Source organism: Xiphophorus maculatus, chromosome 18 (genome assembly GCF_002775205.1).
Source record: "Xiphophorus maculatus strain JP 163 A chromosome 18, X_maculatus-5.0-male, whole genome shotgun sequence".
Lineage (NCBI taxonomy): Eukaryota > Metazoa > Chordata > Actinopteri > Cyprinodontiformes > Poeciliidae > Xiphophorus > Xiphophorus maculatus.
This window is the reverse complement of record NC_036460.1, coordinates 8,070,830-8,086,205: the sequence shown is the minus strand read 5'-3', so window position 1 is coordinate 8,086,205 and position 15,376 is coordinate 8,070,830. Positions and strand designations below refer to the sequence as shown.

The window sequence follows — 15,376 nt, the reverse complement described above, 5'->3', positions numbered from 1 at the left end:
TTAGGAGTGTAAAATTCAATAAAGTTAGTGTTTAATTAAATCAACATATTTTGTAGTTTTACACTTGACTGGAAACAATTTACCTGTTCTGTTGTTAATGTGTGTTCCTTACAGGAAGGTCACTAGTGGCAAACTGCCTCCTATCTTCTTTTTCCAAACTACAATTTTTTAAAATTAGTTTTGTATACTTTACAATTTCTTGTAATGTTGCCATTGTTTTTTGTTTTTTTTTACTTACTAAAATAAAATAAAGAATGTTTTCTTGAAAAACAAACATGAATTTGTATTTTTTAGGGTTTTGTGGACCTGACAGCTGCTGAGGTCTCAAGTCGTCTGAAGATTCGGTGACAAGATGCCAGAAAAATCATTAAAGTTCTGCAGGTATGCCAAAAATATTGAACAGTTTCCATGTCTCTTAGTTTTATTTGTAAATGGAGCAGAAAATAAATGTATCTCTTTTCTATTTAGACTCTAAATCATGGGGAACACTGAGAGCCAAAACGGGGAACATGCCCTCTACAGTACTGGACGTGGCTATTTGTCACGGAAGCACATGTCTCGGTCTCTACGCATTTCCAACAAACAGTCAAGGCGTTCTCGGCATGCTTCGTCGGGGAAAATGGAGCACAGAAACTCTGAGACAAGCACTCGGTCAAGTAGCACCCCCAGCATCCCACAGTCCCTAGCTGACAATGGTTTGGAGCCCTTCAATGAAACAAACAACTTTCCTGACTTCGGAAGCCCCATTTGGGTGGATCGTGTGGCAATGAGTTTGCGCCCTATATCCTTTCATAATGATCTGGCCAATCCCTCAGTGCATATGAATACAATGCACATAACCCTACCTGGTCCCACTGCGGAAGAGACGCAGGATGAGGAAGTGTACACAAATGAGGTTAAATATATTCAGCAGACCTTAGAGTGCTCCAAAGAGACAATCAGCTTCAAAAAGAGATCGAAATCTGCAGACACCTGGCGAGATGACAGCCTAGAATTTTCCCTGTCTGATGTCAGTCAAGATAATTTAACCAGCACTGAGGAGATCATCGACATGGCTAATGAGAGAGACTTTGCTGACTGTGAAGGCCACATGCAGTTCAGCCCAACAGACTCCGCCGACAGAGCAAACTCGCTGGATGAACTGTACAGTGACACCAGCCCAGCCTCCAGAATCCACGGCCGCTATGCCAAGTGGCATGACACCAACAGATCTGTGGGAGAGGGAGATGACGGTAAGAGGCTGTCACCATCAGAGGAGGATGGGACTTCATACAGCGCGTACACTCTTCCCTGCCGACGTTCCCACTGCCTGTCTGAAGGCCTGAGCAACCTCCAAGCCACAATGTGCAAGAGTATGCAGGGCCGGAGGGCACAGACCATACAGGTGAGATCTTTGCTTTATCTGAGTTCACCTTTCACATTTCTAATAATATTTGGCATATCATTTCTGAAATGCGACATGGATTCATGAAAAATGAAACAACTGTTCATAACAGGATAAGCTTAAGTAAACACACCAAGGTGTTGTCGCATCAAGGTATTTACACAAAATGTTGTAACATGACCTTTACATTTTCCTAGAATGGAAAAGGTACATTTGTTCCTTTAGCATATTTAATATTACAGTTGTAATTGACTACTCAAGCAAAAATATAGAATAAACCACAACTGTCTTTATTCTTTTGGACCACAAAGGTCCAAAAAACATCTTAATAGACTTTTGTAAAATATTCTGTGGACAAAAGAGACAACAGTAAAACTTTTCCACAGGTATATCTCCTGTGATTGCGGCAATTTTCAGAAAAACAAGAAAGTAGTGATTGTCAAAAGTGGCGGTGGTAGTGTGATGGTCTGTGGCTACTTTGCTTCTTCAGAATCAGTGCTACCTGCCATAATTTTAGGTTTTGTCATCTAGTAACTCAATGATCCAATCCACCAAGCCCACCAAATTTCTCCACAGTGACGTAAAAGATTCCCAGTCTCAAATACTTGATGGCAGTTGTTGCTGCTAAAGGATGCAAAAGTTACTATGTATAGGAGACAGTTACTGGGATCACATTAATATGGATACATTTTTAGCATACTCAATGAAATAATTTGCACTTACTCTGGTTATCTTTCATATCAAAATTTGAGTTTATCTAAAATAAGTGTGACAAATAAAGTTAGCTAAGATCTCTAATGAAGCAAATACTTTGTCATAATTTGCTAATTAATGCAAAGGATAAACTGTTAATGACCACAGTCACAGTCAAGACAACACATGGCATTATTTTATTTTTGATGATTATTAATAATCCTCATTGTGAATTTCTTGTGTTGAACCCACCCCATAAGGTTTTTGCATTTCACCTCTGATGAAACCATTTTTTTTCCTGGGAAAGGAGACTGGAGAGAAGGGAGGGAGTGAGCACAGATTTAGTCACTGTGTTAGAAATGCCCGGGGCCTTTGTTATGATAATGAGGGGGAGGCCTGTGCAAGAGTGTAACAGTAAAACGTGTGTGGTGGCCCCTGTCATGACAGGATACCGTCAACCTTGTTGAATAGAGCTCCAGCGTGCATGATTAGGTCATGTGACCAGATGGAGATACCAGGCTCTGTGTGTCCCCTTTTATCTCCCAGGAGCCTTTGGCCCTGTGAGAAGGAGAGTGCAGACCTTGTGGTGCCACAGGGAGGGCAGGCCGTATTCATGCAGAAGAAGCCTTACTGTTCATTAATTTTAAGCAGAATCTGAGCATTAGACATTCTAGATCCAGCTTTAGTTTATAGTAGTCTGGTTTTTTTTAAAACTTCCTTGCTTTTCAAGAATAGCTCTATTCTGTATCTGGAGATATTACTGAGTTATCGTTCATGATTTCTTATTGTTTCCTGCCTGTGCTCCTGGTGATGAAGAACAGGCGGTTGCCATGCTGTCTCACCTGCCTTGTTTCATCTTCCAGGATGTCACGGCCGGAGACGGCAGTGAATATGAAGACAGCGGGATCGACGGGGTGATGGTTGAGGCAGTGCACCAACCTCGACGCTACAAGACGATGTCGGCGTCCTTCTCTGTCTGTTCCATGCACGGGCGAAATGTGTTTGTTGGCAGTGACAGCGGCAGCAGCAGTGGCGGCGGTGGCGCCAGCGAGGGTGTGCAGGGTGTGTACGAGAACTTCCGTCAAGAACTACAAATGAGTTCCTGCCAGACGGAGAGCTTGGAGGAAGCGGGCTCCGCCCTTAGCGATGAGCAGAGCACCATGAGCTCCGCCTACCAGTCTGATCTGTTGCTAAGCGTCGTCCAGGGAATGGTCCGGAAAGCTGGAAAACTTGCTGTAAAGAACTTCCTTGTGCACAAAAAGAACAAGAAAGTTGAGTCTGCCACAAGACGCAAGTGGAAGACTTACTGGGTTTCCCTAAAAGGTAAGTTCAAACACAGTGCAGCATTAGTGTCACACATTACTAAATAACTCTAAAATTATAACTAAGACCACAGGTTTACATCCCTTTTTATTCTCAATGTCAGATATGGAATCAGTACAAATTTTTCCTGTCTTAGATTTGAATTTCTAAAATTATTTGTTTATTTGTTTGAATAGCCTAAAGCTGCCTGAACTGGGTCAAATATTCTGGGTATCTTTCAATTAGTTTCTCACACTAGTTTCATAGAATTTTAGTAATGGTAAGGTTTCGTAGGCCACCTTGTTTACACTCAAACAACCTTTCAGTTATAACCACAAATTGTTTGCACTTGTCACCCCTGAAACTTTCCAGCTTCCTCTTTTATTCTTCCCAACATAAAAATGGTTGTTATGGCTAAACTCTTCAAGTAGTTTTGAGCAGAACACAAGATGTGACTCCAAATATAAGGATCGTGGTCCTTGAGTGTCGTTGCAAACTATACTTTTTCAGGGAAATGGCTTCTTAGTTGCTGAAAGGATCTTCAGCGAGCATCTTTATGAACCCTTTAGACTTTGTTCTGCGATTGAAATGCACATTTTAGACATCAATTTCTTTGACACAGAACCCATCTTCCTAACTGAACAGTGTGATGGTTGGACATTGCCTTTATAATTGTGCTTAATTTTTTGAAGAGGTAAAAGTAGCACATTCAGGCATGTAGAAATCGTAGCCAAGCTGCACCTTCCTTTTTGTTTAGTGTATGTAAACTTCTGGTTTAAATTGTATATTAATAATGACATGTTTGACTTAAAACATTTGCATACCTTGGTACAGGTAAGGTGCATCATACAAACAGCACTTCATATAAACTTGTGTTTTTACCTTTGTGTTGCTTGACAGTATTTTAAAATAAAAATCATGCCCTTCTCCAAGTCAGCACTGCTGCACTTCTTAATCTTGGCCACTGGAGAGCAGAAGTAAATTGCTGAAGTGATTTAGGCTTTCATGGAAAATGAAGACTGGAACCAGCAAGTATGCTTCTTAAAAAACGTTTTTGGTTTTCCAGGATGCACTCTCTTCTTTTATGAAACTGATGGCCGGTCAGGGATTGACAACAACAGTATTCCCAAGCATGCCATATGGGTGGAGAACAGTATCGTCCAGGCTGTGCCTGAGCACCCCAAAAAGGACTTTGTGTTCTGCCTCAGCAATTCCTTGGGGGATGCATACCTTTTCCAGGTAAGAAAATGTTTCAATGTCACCAGATAGCCATTGAAAAATGAAGGTTCAACATATTTAAATAATTATTGTTTCCATAAACATTAACAAATCAAAGTCTCAGCTTTACTGTAGACGATTTTATAGGAATGTCTATCAAAGCAATAAATAAGTATTCAGCACAAACTTCCAATTGTTTTACTATAGTTTGGTGTGAGAGACCAGAAATGTGAAAAATAATGCATTCTTTTGAATTCAGCCACCACCCATGATCATGCTTCAATCTAAATTGTCCTCTGCCTGTACGTAGGTTCATTATCCAGCTGATAGATGAACGTCCTCCCCAGTATCAAGTATTTTGCAGCCTTGATAAAGTTTTTTTTTTCCAGGTTTGGTCTGTATTTTGCTCCATCCATATTTTCATCAAATCTGTGTCTTGGCTGCTTCTATGATTAATGCTCTTCTTACCCAGAATGTCAGTTTAATTAAGACAACTGACATATTAGGTTTGCAGTTGTGCCATTCCTTTCAGTCATCGACCAGATATCTGTGAGATTTGAAAGCTCGGGACATTCAGACATATCCACAACTTTGTTCCCGATTCGTCTGCTGTGTTCTCCAGTTTTCATGATGCTGTTGGTTAACCATTGTTGTCTAACAAACATCTGAGGATGTAACAGAAAAGATATATTTGGACAAAGAATAAATGCACACACTTTCAAGAGGCAAACTGATTGTTTTATTATTTTTTCTTTAAATGTATAGTTTCATTTACAGTTTACACACTTGATCGACTGATGTGCTGAACTTTGATTTATCACAAAATCAAACTTCATGGTTGTAATGTGACGGAAAATATAAACATAAATAAAAGGAACATGAATACTTTTTACAACAAATCGCATGTCAACGCGTTTAACCTCTAAACTTGTACTTTCTGCCTCCATGAAGACTTGCAGCCAGACAGAGCTAGAAAACTGGATCACAGCCATCCACTCAGCATGCGCCACCGCCGTCGCTCGCCAGCATCACAGAGAGGACACCGTTAGGCTGCTGCGTGCTGAGATCAAGAAGCTGGAGCAGAAGATCGACATGGATGAAAAGATGAAAAAGATGGGAGAGATGCAACTGTCTGCTGTCACTGACACCAAGAAGAGGAAGACAATCCTGGATCAAGTAGGTTTCATAACCCTCGCTGATACGCCCCTCACTCTGCCGGATTGTTGGGTGTTATCCCATCGGTTGATGTGTTGAACTTTCTGTTCTCAAATCCTGCATTTTATCTAGGTCAAGCTTTAACAATCAGTTCACTTTGAGATTTTTAGCTGTTAATTACATGACAGTTTCCGCTTGAAATATAATTTATTTATTTTGATGATGCCAAAAAAGATGAAAGTATTATTTAAAGTTTGGAACAATAAAATCCCCCCCCTTTTTGTTACTTAGTATGTGAAGCAAATGTTTCCAAAAGAGATAACTTTATATTTTCCATGCTATCATTTTGGCTTTAACTGAGTTAAACTGAAAGGGGTGTATTAGAGTTGCACTAAAACCAAAATTAAAGGCTCATTATTAAAAATGCAAAATATGTTTTGACTCACTTATATTGTTTTCAAAATACCTAAAAGGAGAAAAGGTTTATTTTGTTGATGTTAATGTATGTTGACTAAAACGCAAGTGATAAAATTTCTAGGTTAAAATTAGGTTTAAATAATGCTCCACTTCATTAAAGAAGCTTTTCTGAGTAAACAGCGTTTCACGTCTGAAACGGATCCATCAATGATAATGAAATTACGACACATGAATGGTAGTTCTCAAACTTTTTATAAGTGTCATGATTGTGAATGTTAAAGTTTCCAAGTAACGCCATACTGAATGACATTTCTGATTAGTAATGCAATAAAAGCTGCATTTAATCTGAAGTAAAAGAAGAGGAAGAATGTGCATTATAAATTTGACTATTTTGGTAGTTATTTCACAATCAGCGCAGGAGAGATTTATCACGACAAAACAAGAGTGGGGCAGAGAAGAAAAGGTTGCATGCAGAGACGAGCTAAAAGATTTTCAGTTATTGTCTGAACAGCTGGTGGTGCTGCACACATACTTTTTCTGAACTTGGTATGCTGTTGGCACTGCTGAACAGAGCCCCATTCTCCAATAAATGAGAAGCTCACATTGTGTCTAATAGGATTGCTTACAGAGCGGGGACATCAAATGGCCTTTGTTTGGTCGGTAAGGGGACTGCCTGGTTGGAGCTGCTCTGCTTGGCAACGTCAGGTTGGAAAGTTTGCAGAGCTGAATGGATGTAGGACTGGTCCTTAAAAAACTGAAACTCTTCCTGCTTCTGTCTGCCAGTGGAATGTGCAGCATTGTTTCTCCATCTCTGGGTTACTTGGCAGTAAAACAGAACTTTCTCCCATGGAAATGGCAATGTCAGAAACCTTTTCCAAACACCAGCTCAGAACCGTGACTGGGAGGAGACGGCCCAGTGAATAATCACAATCTCCCACTCTACTGGCCCAATAAACATTTAACTATTTGGCCCAGAGAGTGCAGATAGCTTTGAATAAACTAATAGAGCTTTTCAGTAAGAGAAAAGATGCTCTATATTAATTTGAAGTTGACAAATAATTAAATATATGTGTTGTTGTGTCTCTTTCGATCCACAGATCTTCTTGTGGGAGCAGAACCTGGAGCAGTTCCACATGGATCTGTTTCGCTTTCGGTGCTACCTGGCCAGCTTGCAAGGTGGAGAGTTGCCCAACCCTAAACGCCTCCTGGCCTTTGCCTCCCGCCCCACCAAGCTGACCATGGGCAGACTGGGAATATTCTCAGTCTCTTCCTTTCATGCACTGGTAGTTATCCTCTTTATACTTCATTCTGACTTTAGTTAACCATAATATATGATCTTGCTACATGTGTACATGCATTTAAACCAAACTGTGCAACATAATAACTGTAAAGGACTGTTTGGATAGACTGTAACATAGCAAGTGTCATCTATTCAAACTGTTTACCAATTGCATTTTTGGCTAGTTGGAAGGATGTTTTGCGTTTTTATGGGTAAACCTGATCAAAGTACAACATGATGCTTCATGGTACAAAATGTTGGTCAATCACAACCAATATTTTCATTGTAATATTCAAAGTAATATTGTTGAATATTCAATTTTCCAGTTTGGAGGATATTTTTGGAGAAAGCATTAGCACAGTTTCCTTCATAGTATATTTTGGCAGCACAGAGTTAACTTGATGACTCACCTGGCACAGAAAATTGCCTCAAATAATAATTCTTTATGCCACGATGGCTATTTAGGTGCTTGAGTTTACCAGGGGTCACCATTTGATAGGCTTTAGTTGTGTGCCAGCCTCCTACGGCTACAGCAGGGTTATGCACTCCGAATACAAAACGAACTGTTCCAGAGAGAAACGTCAATTTGATTTTTGGACTTCATTCAGGTGCTATTTTTCTTCTGCAACCACCAACGCAGCGTTCTAGGGCAGGTGGGCGTTCAGGCTGTTTGGTAGCAGTTTGTGATTTGAAGAGTTGGCTTGCTGTTTTATTTGTCTCATTTGCCTATCCCTACATTCACAAACATCTGTACGAGTATGAGCCTATTTAAAAGCATTAGATGTATGTGTACTGCAATTAGATGCTTGTGAGTTAAATGTCTTCTGATAAATATTCAAAATATTTGTTAGTGTCTTGTCACGAAGATCTCGTAGAACATGATTTAAAAAAAAAAAAATATTTATGTTTTTGCAGGTGGCAGCTCGCACAGAGACTGGAGTAAGACGCAGAACGCAAGCCATGTCTCATTCCTGCAAGCGCAAAAGCAGGTTTTCCTCCCTCTGGGGTGTAGACACAACCTCAAAGAAGAAAACAAAAGCCCACCCTACGGTTAGCCAGGTCTGTGTGGTCCTACATTATTGAATAGATATTTTTGAATCTCAAGGTACTGGCACAACAGAGTTATCCGCACAGATCTTTTTCCTTTGCCCTTTTGTTTAAAAACAGCCCTTCTCTATTCTGCCTGAGGTAACACTACACCTCTCACTTTCTTTTTGGCCTTGCAGGTGTTTGCTGATGGTGAAGAGCCAGAGAAAAAAACAGTAGATCGCATATTTGTTGATTCTGGGAAAGAAAACACAGTAAGCTTTCGCTCTCTGTTAACACAAATTAGTCTGTAAAAAATAGGTCAGACATACTTTATTTCAGTCTTTCCAAATGTTTCAGCAGGCTAAAGGAGCTTGTTTTAAATAAATAATTCCTTCATATTGATGAAAAAGTACTTGTTTCTCTGGCAGATTATTTACTACATTCTAATGTTTATAATAAGTGGTTTGTGGTTGGGACCACTAACTTTTTATTTAGCGGTGCCGGTCACTGATATTGGGCTTAAGTTATATGCTATTTTTTTCAAGATTGAAGTTTTGCTAATAATCACCCAAATTCACATGAATTTGTTTTTCTACCAATGAAAGAATCAGTTTCACTCATCCAGTTTTCAAACAGAGATATTGAAATAAACTTAATTTCTGATGATATTCTACTTTACAAATGCTCCAGCATATTATAAACAACTACCAAAATTAAAATGGTGAACTCTGAGTAAAAATAACTATTTAAGAAAAGAGTGGAAGCGAGGTTCTACTGAGATGATGAAATTAAAGGACTACAGTTAATTAAAGGACTGTAATTTACCAGCCTTCTAATATCCGTGTTGTCAGAAAACAGAGGACGGAACTGTGAAAAACCTTGTGCGACCAAACACTGATAGCGACATGTGGGTTCCTGAAAACCTCACTCCCTCCTGGGTTTGTCTGCCAAATGACCAGCCTGTGTTAACCACCATCCAGCCAGGAGAGTCTGCACTGTGTGTTCTGGAGTCTATATGCAAGGTAACAGAACTATGCCTTAAATATAACTTAGAACATGTATCTTTTTTATGCTAAGCCTGCTCTGTCAAGGGTCTGTATGCATATGTGCTGTTATGAGAATATGAGGGGAAAAAATATTTTACTTTGGTATTTAAACACAACTTGTTCTTGTATTTGCAGACCCATGAGCTTGACCCAACCAAACACTACTTGCGACTTAAGTTCTTTATGGAAAACCAAACGCAATTCTACATTCCCAAGCCAGAAGAGGACATCTATGACTTGGTATATTTGACTGCCTGATTGGAAATGATCTTTTTCCTTGCATCCCGAAAGCCTTCATGAAGTCAAACTTAATAAAATAAATCTTAAAGTGCGTTAGCTGTATGAGGACTCACAAGGCAAAATACTTCATTCATAAGAAAAAGAGAATCGTTGGGAGATCATGCTCCAAAACATGAATACGGAGACCTTTTCACAATAAACTGATACATTCTTGTATTTACATCCTTCCTGTCAAGATATTGTTAGTGCTGCTTTGTGTGAGGAGGAAGAAAATGAATGCTCTATGTTTCTGCTGTCGATAACCCGCCCACCACACTATGACTAAAGTTAGACAGAGCTTCAGGATTTATGTAATAACTGCTTTTTGTTCTTCACAGCTGTACAAAGAAATTGAACTCTGCTCCAAAATAACTAAAGTAATCCAGTTTGACAGAGATGAATCCTGTATGATTGGTTATGGTAAGAGCAGTTTTTGTTTCATAATGAAAATTTCATATTTTCCGCTTTTGTTTTGATGAGAAAGAAATGATCATGTTTCACCCTGACATGAGTCGTGTTCCTTTTTTAACCCTTCTGGTTTTCCCTTTTTTTCCCCATCAGGTTTTTCTATCTCAGTGGTGGAAGAAGATGGAGTACAGCAGCTTTACATCACTGATGTGAAGGCTGGGGGCTTAGCCTTTGCCAAAGGTTTGTGTCTCATAGAAGAGCTATCTTCAGTTGCAGTTAATTTGTTACAAAGATGGCAAAGAGCAGTAAAAAAAATGCATTAGATGTTTCACTCCACTTATGAATTTTTATTACATTTTTTTTTAAATTACTGTTTTCATATTCATGCAGATTAGTGATGAACTTGTAACTTGGCCAGTGTTATCCCATAAATGAGGATAAATGGGTTTTTACGCAATCTTGAAAAGTCAGGCAAAGATTTGATTTATGCAGGTCTGGTTGTTGGTTTCTAGTCTTACTCAAATGTCAAAGAATAAAATGCAGAAACGTTATTTATGAATGATTTATGATCCATTCATGTCCTTTATCTTTGTTTTGTCACATCGCTATTTGGCAGTTCTTTTGCCTCTAGACACTTTTAACTTTAAAGGGTGTCAGATTGCTCATGTGGATTTTTATCTGGGCCTGGTTTAGGTGACAAAAAGAGCTTTTTTTTATTCACCTGTTTTATGTTGTCATATTTTCAGTTTTTCCAAACTGTCCATTTCATTTTTAAGACAGATGGTTCCACTTAAAACTAAAACTCAGGAAAAGTAAATGGTTTGCATATAAAATGTCAAGGAATGTAAAACTATCTTCAAAGTTCAACTAACTCCTACTTTTATTGATTTTGTTAAACATTCCTGGAAACACTGGACATACTATATTTCTATCTGTCACTGCAGACAGTTTAAAAAGTTTAACTCTTGCATGAATAATTTAAAGGGGAATAATCTGAAGTGAATCTTGTTTTTACGTTTTAACAGGTCTGAATGCCGGAGATGAAATTCTCCAGCTGAATGGGAAAGACTCCCACAGTCTCAATTTCTCAGACATGAAGGCTGCATTCTCCCAAGTGTCTCTGGCTTTGACGGTCAACACTTTGCCCTCGGTGGACCGTCGTCAGCTTTGCTACCTTCCACCACGGCGCTCTGATGCGGCAGAAGACCTCTACACTGACATCTTCTCCCAAAGTCAAGGTAAAAAGTACTTTTAAGTAAAGCCTCTTGAGCAAATGTAGCAGTAAAAATAGCTTCTCTGCAATGTTAAAACAAATTTGTACATATAAACATATATGCAAGTGAGATAAAATAATAAAAAAAAAGAAAATAAACAAAAACCTCCATCAGAAATTATTTTTGTTTCTTTTTAGGCATTAAAAAAGTTATAAATAGTTTTTTTTCTGACTTTTAACAGGTTTTCATTGATGTTGCATTTAGACTTTCTATGCAGCAAGCACATTAATAGTACCATATGTTTTAAAACTATGAAAAATATGAATTGGCTACTTATTTTACCATTCTCACTTTATTTGTTGCACTTCTTACACTCTCCTCTCTATCATTCAGATTTTTGTCTTCACTCATTACTTCCCACTTTTAACCTCGGAATATTAAAAGTGATAAAACATTTTTTTTAAAAAGAGTTTGGCCATGTTGATCGTTTCATAGGAGTACTTTTGAGATGAAAATGTATTCTTAGATTTTGTTTTTGTAAGGTTTATGAAAATATAACATTAAATGTTAAACTATTTAGCATTTTGTACAAGTGTTGCAAAAATCATGTATGTGCACATGTTCTAGACACTTTAATGATCACCACAAAAAACTGAAAACATCTATTTTTAATAGTCTGGTCTAGTGAATCACAGAGATCTTCATAGAGATCCAGTTCAGCCAAAGATTTTCAAGTTGTGGTAGTTTCTGACTCTGAGGTGAGGACGTAAATACAAATCCCCTACCCAATAGCATTCAATAACTGAACAATAGGGTCTAATCTCTAATGTTTGTGTAAAAAAACCCCTGAAAAATGTGATTTTTCTTTTGTGTGTGAAATAGAGACGTGATATTAAAACGCTGGGGCTTATAGGGTTAAATTGTCTTTTAATTTAAGTAGTATTTCCACAGCAACAACAAAAATACTGTATTATAAATAAACATGTTTTCAGGAAGAGTTAGTGGCTGTAATGGTTTCTCAAAGACAGACAGTGATGCATGATGTTCACCTAAATGAACAGATGCTTAGTTGTCAAATGTACTAAATTTGTCCAAAGTTAATTTATGTTCCCAGTATTTTTAACAGCGTTTGAATAGCTGTTCACTTTCACGGGTGACGAGACATTTTAATTGCAAAATGTATGGAAATATTGGGAAGACACAGAATGTGTTCCGAAACAATTCTAAATAAATTAGAAAAATGAAAGGTGGCACATTTTAGACTTTTAGTTTTAAACAACCATGGCTTTAGATATATCATTATAACATGGCAAAACAGTGAAATGCTTTAACAGGAAACAAAAAGCGCTTGTGTTTGTTTTGTTTCGATGCAGAGGAGATTCTGGACGATGGTGTGGGACTGCTGCTTGAGAGCTCTGGAGACAGCCTGGATGATGATTCGGAGATCTTTAGCGAATTTGATGAGTGCGGAAAGGTAAGACTGCAGCAAACACGTGACAGCACATCTTGTTTAGATGCTTCCTGCTTGTCCTTCACAGCAACCCTTCTCAGCCTTCTGTTGTTATGGAAAAAAAAAAAACCCTCTTATGAACATTTGCTGCAGCACAGTTTGAGTCACCACCTGTTACTGGCTCATCTCAGCACTTTAAGAAAGCTCCGCAGTTTTTGTTCACATTCACTTATGGGTGCTGCTGTTAAGTGCAAATTTGTATCGGACCTCCTTTTGACTATTGCTGTAAAGGAATATAGTAGCCTCAGACAACATATCATTAATAACAGCGCAATATTAAAAATGCCTAAACAAAAGTATATAAGCTTAAAGCTTTTTGAATGAAACACTCTGGTGATATTTGTCTTTATTAAACTTAATTTCTAATGTCTTTATTGTGCACAATTATTATCCTTCAGGATGAATGAGGTTCATTCATCAAGGGACACAAATTGCACAAGAACATAACTGTCAAGATGAAGAAGTAACATTGCCATTAATTTGCTTTTGGCTGATGGTAAAAAAAAATTCCATGCTGATGGAAAAATGTGGCTTAATTAAGACGCAATCTCTAATTTTCTCTTCGTAACTGACTTTGAAAGGTTTTCCAAGTGTCTTCTTGATTACAACATTTCTAATCAGTCATAACACCAGTTTACGACCTGATTAAGTCTCTATGTAGACAGCATCGTCTGAACTTCTTAATCCAAATAAGGTTATGCTTATTATATTTATGCTTTTGCAAGATGTTTATTTTCTTGATGACTAAACAATGTACAGTCCCTTGCAAAAGTATTCACACCCCCTGACTTTTTTACACCGTTTTATAAGCCCCGTTTTATTGGAATTGAACAGAAATTTACACTTCTCGATTTTTATTTATCAAAAGTCTTCAAAGCACATGTTTTTAATAACTCCTTTGTGTTGGTCTATCACATAAAATTATGCAGTATATGAGCCCTTTTGTAAGGCAATGTTTGCTTTATTATATTCACGTTTCCTGAGTATCAATTGCAGTTTTTCCATTTCCGCTTACTGAACTTGAAGCAATCCTGATTTTGTCCCATGCAGTGAATCCTCTTCTGTGGTGTTACGGCTTACACAAAAATGAAGTGTCTTTTCTCAGACCTAATATTAGTGCTACTTTCTTTTATGTTCAAATTATCTATCTGGTTACCACATTTTACAAGCACAAATGAAATGCATGTACAGTAGAAGTCATCATTGTAATAGGAGTATATAGCATACTAGAGCTTCTATTTCACATAATTTATAAGAGTTTATATATAAAATTCCCCATTATCTGTTTTGTTCCTGCAAAGCCTGCTTGTTTGCAGCTCATTTCACCCCCCTCCTCTTCATCAAACCCTACATTTATATTCTACTGCTGTGTTGCTCACTCAGCCAATCCTGCTGCACTGCAACCCTTGAGGAGGAGACTCCTTTCCTCCTGCACTGCTCTGCTTCAGGTTCAGTCACAGGGATTATTAAACTCATTTGCAATGTTGTCAAAGCTGGACAGATCCTCACACTCACTCCATGTGCCTGAGTTTAGCCAGCCTGTAAAGGAGCGAGAAAGTCAGAGAGCGAAAACAGGAGAATATTAGAGACAGAGCTACAGCAGACTGTGAAGGCGCAAAAGAGGGGGAGCTGGAAGGCTGTAAGTGCTGGTGGGCGGAGAGGAGGAGGCTGTGCAGATTCACTCAAGGACCACAGCACCTTCTTTTTTAAAACAGGAAAGACAAAAGGGGGCGAAGAGATGTGTTCCAGAGGCACAGAGTAGGCTTGACTTTTAAAAAACCTGGAGTTATCTCTCGGGCACTTTACCTGCCGCTGACTGTCCACTGACTGGCACTGGGCAATGTCCGTCCTGAAGTGGAGCAAGCACAGAAAGCGCTCCGCAGACTCCATCTATGACATGCTTCATCTGGTGAGAGCTCTATCGTGTATCTCTTTACCTGGGTTGCTGTCGCTGCGGTCGTAGCCGTTTTGTCCTAGTTAGGGTAGGAAAACACCTTCATAGCTTTTGTTTAAAATCCCCCTCTCGACTGCTAAAGACAGGAAGCTGTGAGTCATCGATGTGCCGCATAGTTGCCCCATAATCACAGGAGTTCTTCACAAGATAATAAGGAAATAAATGACTACATGCAGGAGTTCATTCCCGTGAAACTTGGACCTGACACGACTTTGAGAAACTACCCTCCGTGTTGCTGCGGTGATTGACTGCTGGGGAGCTTTCTCCCTCGCAGTCCTGGGCTGTGATATCAATCTCTTGTCAGATTCATAGAGCAGATATGTAACCTTCTCTCTACCTCATCAGCGCTGATCCGCTTTATGTGTTTCATCCATATTTAATAAGCTAGGGGAGACAATAAACTGGAGTCTCACACTTTTTTTTACCCATGACAGTGTCTTTGATTTACATTCTGTTTGTACTTATCCTAAAAGCTTTGTTGTTTTTTT

General features: G+C 38.7%; 1 protein-coding gene across 3 annotated transcripts in view; it reads left to right on the top strand.

Moving 5' to 3' along the window:
- LOC102234854 (T-lymphoma invasion and metastasis-inducing protein 1-like) overlaps positions 1–15,376 on the top strand; it is a 49,383-nt gene that overhangs the window by 20,653 nt on the left and 13,354 nt on the right. For 2 of the 3 annotated variants that reach the window (XM_005796816.2, XM_023351194.1), the window contains exons 2-15: positions 295–381; positions 469–1,384; positions 2,941–3,400; positions 4,446–4,618; positions 5,549–5,773; positions 7,267–7,452; positions 8,364–8,507; positions 8,675–8,749; positions 9,329–9,499; positions 9,659–9,763; positions 10,141–10,222; positions 10,364–10,450; positions 11,236–11,448; positions 12,798–12,898. In XM_005796816.2, coding sequence (XP_005796873.1) covers positions 479–1,384; positions 2,941–3,400; positions 4,446–4,618; positions 5,549–5,773; positions 7,267–7,452; positions 8,364–8,507; positions 8,675–8,749; positions 9,329–9,499; positions 9,659–9,763; positions 10,141–10,222; positions 10,364–10,450; positions 11,236–11,448; positions 12,798–12,898 — 2,928 coding nt within the window. In that variant the 5' untranslated portion in view covers positions 295–381; positions 469–478. The other variant, XM_023351195.1, reaches the window with a different exon arrangement.